The sequence below is a fragment of the Silurus aristotelis genome (assembly GCF_946808225.1).
Source record: "Silurus aristotelis genome assembly, chromosome: 25".
Taxonomy (NCBI): domain Eukaryota; kingdom Metazoa; phylum Chordata; class Actinopteri; order Siluriformes; family Siluridae; genus Silurus; species Silurus aristotelis.
This window is the reverse complement of record NC_139598.1, coordinates 647,267-653,173: the sequence shown is the minus strand read 5'-3', so window position 1 is coordinate 653,173 and position 5,907 is coordinate 647,267. Positions and strand designations below refer to the sequence as shown.

Here is a 5,907-nt window from a genome sequence, read left to right as displayed (position 1 = left end):
GAGAGAGAGAGAGAGAAAGAGAGAGAGAGAGAGAGGGGGAGAGAGAGAGAGATAGAGAGAGAGAGGGAGAGAGAGAGAGAGAGAGAGAGAGAGAGGGAGAGAGAGAGAGAGAGGGAGAGAGAGAGAGAGAGAGGGAGAGAGAGAGAGAGGAGGAGAGAGAGAGAGAGAGAGAGAGAGAGATAAAAACCCATCATGTGAAAGAAAACAGATAGAGACCTAGACTGGGTATCAATAGTTCTGGGGTTGTAAATTATAACCATACAGAAGCGGTGAAAAACAATCTCATTACCATATATGGATATTTTTGAGGCGTTTTTATGTAAATTAGCCTAACAAAGCAAAAGTAGTGTATTTTTGTATACAGTTAGTATCTAAAACCTGTGGATATTGTGTGTGTGTGTGTGTGTGTGTGTGTGTGTGTGTGTGTGTGTGTGTGTGTGTGTGTGTGTGTGTGGTAACAGGCGAGTCCATACGGAACAGACGATGCAAAGCCGCCTTTAGCTACATGCCACAGAATGAAGACGAGCTGGAGCTCAAGATCGGAGACATCATCGAGGTTCTGGGAGAGGTGAAGAACTTTTCATCATTGTTGTGAATATGTGTCTGTTATTCAAGGTGTGTGTGTGTGTGTGTGTGTGTGTGTGTGTGTGTGTGTGTGTGTGTGTGTGTGTGTGTGTGTGTGTGTGTGTGTTAATTGGAGAGAGATTTCCTGATTGTTGTGCTGATGTGTAGGTGGAGGAGGGGTGGTGGGAAGGATGTCTCAACGGCAAGACTGGGATGTTCCCCTCTAACTTCACTAAAGTGGTGTCAGCCGACACGGAGGATCTGGCAACCCCGCCCGAGGAGACACGCAGCACACGGACCAGTGAGTAAAATAAAATGGATAAAAAGGAAGTGATTTGGTTAAAAAAATATTGATAAGGAAGTAAACACTAAGCGAATGTGCTGTTATGGGAAAATCATCATCTCCAGCAGATAACCAGTTTTCTTCTTCAGTAATTCGGCTTCATTCCACTATTTGTTGTTGATTACGTCAGTAAAGCAGCACAACACACGGTGGTTCAGTTCATAATTAACACTACTAAATGAGGAGCTCAGTGAGGTCTCGACCACACCCCTCTCCATCAGCCAATCACAGAGCCTCATTTAGGCGTTACCTATCAGTTCCCACAAAACTGAACAGAGGCATTGTAGAGGCACATACACACACACACACACACACACACACACACACACACACAGACAGAGGGCCCTTTTAGAGCGCAGCCTAAATCCTACTTCCTGTCTCATGTCACTCAGTGTGTGCATTGATGTAATGTGTGTATAACGTGTGTCTGTGTGTGTGTGTGTGTGTGTGTGTGTGTGCAGGTGTGAAGGACAGCACAGGCTCGGAGAGCGACGGAGGAGACAGCAGCAGTGTACGTTCAGACGCAGGCAGCATCGCATCCAGCAGCGAGATTCAACCCAAAAAGATTCGTGGCTTCGGATTCGGCGACATCTTCAAAGACCAACCCATTAAACTCCGCCCACGATCTATGGAACTGGAGAGTGAAGTGGAGAAGGTCAGAGTTTTTTTGTGTGTGTGTGTGTGTGTGTGTGTGTGTGTGGTGTGTGTTTGTGTGTGTGGTTAAAAATCAGCACCAAGCCCTAAACATTAAGGCACGTGTCCATTTCTGGGAATATGGGCATGTATTTGAGTCCACGTTTGGAATAGATGCAGCTCTGAGTGGGCGTGTCCTTGTGACCATATATGGAATATGGGTGTGTCTTTAGGTTCTTATATGGAAATGAGAGCAGCTCAGAGTGAGGGTTATGTCTATATGTCCTGTGTTTTTATGTCATTTTTATAACTTTTGAGCTGTATGAATAATGTTGCAAAAAAGTAAGTAATCACTACATTTACATATATTTGATTTGATTTGATTTATTCTTTATAAATTCAGTAGGGTCGGATTTGTGTGTGAGGTTCTGTAAGCTTCAGCACTAACACCTGGCGCATGCTTGTGTCTCAGTATTATGATGTCATCAGTGTGAGCCAGGACTCGTGCTTCCTGTCTATTTGCAAGTAAAATCTTTGAAATGATGAAAGCGAACCGCAGCTGTCTGTGACTGTGAAAGTCCTCATGCATGTGCGTCAATGATATTTTATTTCTTTTTATTTTATGTTTGAAAAACAAGTCGTGTAATGGATACTTTATTGTGTTCATTTTTCTGATAAATGTTTAAATGTCGGTCGAATTCGGGAACCAAAGCAGATTTTCTTCACCTTAAACTCCAGAAACATTTAACTACTAATTAATAAGTAATACGCAGTAGTTTATTGTGTTTATGTGAGTATGTGCTGTTTATCCATTAGCGTGAACATGACATTCAAATTCAAGAAATATAAAGTTATAATAATGGAAGCTTTAGTAAGTTAGTCTTAGGAAGGATGCTGGAACTCCTCCTCTGTCCTCCTCTGTCTCTCCTCATCCTTTACATTGTTCCAGTTTTAGGAAGCAGGAAGTCGTTGAGGTTTTTGGGGTCTTTTTGTCTTTTGCTGGCCTTTGCATTGGAATGTACACAGAAATGGCGAGTTTTAATCTCTGCTGCGGCGCTTTACCGTTTATACGAACCAAACAAATATGCAAATGTTCAAATATGATTTCTAAGAACATCAGCCTGAACAAACCACAACCTAATCCAGCCACATGTTTAACCTGCTTTACATAACCATCCACACTCTGACACGCCCTAATAATGTCCACATCTTGCTTTATCTCCAGATCTGTGCGTATCACTGAGATTATTAGGGTTATACTGATTTAGAGATAAGTGATCGTTACAGGATTTTACCAGGTGCTCGAGGTGGCAGTAAATAGCGGCTCGTGTCTCTAATAATGATGAAGATGTTGGAGAAACTCCTGCTGCTGTTTCTCATTTTAACGTTTCCTTCTCCAGTTCGTCAAATTTTATCTTGTGCCTTGAGCTGTTTATGAAAATCCTCGTCTTCACCACAGAAGTTCCTCCACATGCAAAACTCCTTAATGGAGATCAGTGAGGTCATTAGGAAACGTGTACAATCACCGTCTCACGCTGGATGGATCTGGAACTGTATGTTACTATGGTAACAGGTGTTTATAAGCAGCACATTCATTTAGATTCAACTGACAAACACAAACTACCTGCATGTTCAACACACTGAACTCACACCTGAACTCCTCCCAGCCAATCACAATCCACTATTCTCACCTGAACTCCTCCCAGCCAACCACAATCCACTATTCACACCTGAACTCCTTCTAGCTAATCACAATCCACTATTCACCCCTAAACTCCTTTCAGCCAATCACAATCCACTATTCACACCTGAACTCCTCCCAGCCAATCACAATCCACTATTCACACCTGAACTCCTTCCAGCCAATCACAATCCACTATTCACACCTGAACTCCTTCCAGCCAATCACAATCCACTATTCACACCTGAACTCCTTCCAGCCAATCACAATCCACTATTCACACCTGAACTCCTCCCAGCCAATTGTAATGACCAGAGTAAGAAATAAAAGATGTTTTTTTGTCCCAGAGCTCAGATTCCAGCTGTACATCCCTGTCTGCTTTCCACATCTGGATCATTTTGGCTATTGTTCTTGCTGATTGCTGTATTTTTCTGTTATAATAAATGGAGAACTTGTTGTTGTTGTTGTTCTTCTTCTTTTTGTTGAATCAGATTGACGTCAGTTTCCTCTGTTGAAAAAATGTGTTCTCACCAAAACATGCTACCACCACCATGCTTCACCGTGGGTGGATGTTCAGATTCCAAACACTTTGTCGCAAAGCCGAAAAGTTATATTTTGATCCAATCAGATTATCTGAATCACTATTGTTCTCCAAGCTACATTTTTTCTTCTCACTACTCTTCCATACATCATTCGGCTGTCGTTCTTCTGTGAGCAGTTTGAAGAGAATTTATATCAACATTGAGACAGGAGACGTCTTCCCTCAGGTCAATCACCTATTTACTTCTTAATAGAAACGGAACCAGAACTGTCAGGGGTAATAATTAATATGCAAACTACAGGGATCCCTGCACACACACACACACACACACACACTTCACTATGGGTTTCTTTGTGTAGGTTCACAACAAATCCCAATTAAATCATTTTCATTTTCTTACTATAATACAGTGTCAAGGGGCAAAAAGGGGCAAAAACGTATGCATAGTGCACCCTCTCTCTCTCTCTCTCTTTCTCTCTCTCTCTCGCTTGCTCCTCCCCCTCTCTCTCGCTCCTTCTCTTCCTCAGTGCTAAAGCAGAAGTAGTGTCGCGAGTGTTTGGTGTCACTGAGGGGTGTGAACTACAGCAGCACTGAAACATCACAGTATGCAAAAGCATTCCTACTTGTGCATGAGTGCACACACACACGCATGCACACACACACACACGCGCACACACACACACACATACACACAGTTGTAATCGGAGCGTTAGTGAGGATTTTAAAGAGCGGAGAGCAGGAGGTAAACCATCGCTGCTTTTTATTTCTCTTTTTACTATTTTCTTTTCTTTGGTAAGGTGTTTTAGTTTGTGGCAGAGATGTGAAAGGAGTGTGTGAGGAGTGTGTAAGGAGTGTGTGAGGAGTGTGTGAAAGTGGTGTGATTTGCGGAGGTCGTGATTAGGACGAAAGTCGAGATGTCTCAGGGAGGTGGTTGGCATTGACAGGAAGTCATGTGGTCACAGCAGGGGAACGGAGGCTCTGCAAGTTCCCTTAGGGCTGCTCAGGATCCAGATGTTGGCCTGATGTTTATGAATCATCAACAAAGTGTTAGTTCTCAGAAATCACATGACTCTCGTTAGAGCAGGGCTCACGTCTCCAGCAGAGCCGCAGCACCGATATACACAGGGGTGGAGTGAAGGTGTGAAGAAGGAGGCTTTCCGTACACATGGTCTGTGTGTATGTGTGTGTGTGTGCGTGTGTGCGTTCGTGCGGCGTGTGTGTGTGTGTGTTAAATAGTATGCTTTAAGAGGAGTGTGGGATTGGAAGGGTTCCCCATCCATGTTTGTGAACAACCCCCCCCCCCCCCCCACACACACACACACGCTGCTTTATGTATTTTTAGTGGTTAAAGAAATGAATGGGAAAGTGTGTGTGTGTGTGTGTGTGTGTGTGTGTGTGTGTGTGTGTGTGTGTGTGTGTGTGTGTGTCTGCGTGTGTTTGACTTCGGAGCAAACCTGGATGAAGAGGCCACACTGTGGACTGTGTCTTCTGGATTTCTTTACTCCTTTAGCCTCATTTGAGAAGTTATGAAGTTATTAATTTGGGCGTCTGCCAAAATGCCATAAATGTAAATTTGAAATTGAATGTAATATGCATGAATAAGCAAATCAAAAGTATACCCACTCTCATATCCCAGACCAGGGGGCATGCCTAATTTGCATATGGAAATGTTTATTTTTGTAAATACCAGAATTTCTGTGGAGATTTTATTATGATTTTATATGCAGATATTTTGCCTCCTAATGCTGGATTAGTTTATTATTTTGTGTTGCACCGCAAAGACAAATGAGCGTCTCTTTATAACAGATACATCACCTATTAAAACAGCATTATTACTGTCATAATGGCTTTTTGATATTCATTGATTTCTTAACGTTTTCAGTCTCGTGTAAAAACACACAGCTGTTGATGCCAGTGATTCGCCTCTAGAGGGCGCTCTCGTAATGACAGCGGATCGGAGCTCGATCAATAACTAAGAGAAATTTTTGTTTAAAATCCAATTTTTATTATCAAATACTGTTATGATACGAATAAAAGATATTTAACAAAATATGTCTCTATATGTCTAATATGTCTAATATTGTCCAGAGGGTCGTATTCAGCCTGGGGGGTGTAGTTTGGGGACCCCTGTGTCTGGAAAATACA

General features: G+C 42.5%; 1 protein-coding gene and 1 long non-coding RNA gene across 4 annotated transcripts in view; one reads left to right on the top strand and one right to left on the bottom strand.

Moving 5' to 3' along the window:
• LOC310719689 overlaps positions 1 to 5,907 on the bottom strand; it is a 154,481-nt gene that overhangs the window by 48,908 nt on the left and 99,666 nt on the right. The gene's annotated exons all lie outside the window — the stretch shown is intronic.
• sh3kbp1 (SH3-domain kinase binding protein 1) overlaps positions 1 to 5,907 on the top strand; it is a 40,419-nt gene that overhangs the window by 25,567 nt on the left and 8,945 nt on the right. For all 3 annotated transcript variants that reach the window (XM_083529629.1, XM_083529628.1, XM_083529627.1), the window contains exons 4-6: positions 462 to 568; positions 733 to 865; positions 1,369 to 1,562. In XM_083529629.1, coding sequence (XP_083385755.1) covers positions 462 to 568; positions 733 to 865; positions 1,369 to 1,562 — 434 coding nt within the window. The remainder of the gene's footprint in view (positions 1 to 461; positions 569 to 732; positions 866 to 1,368; positions 1,563 to 5,907) is intronic.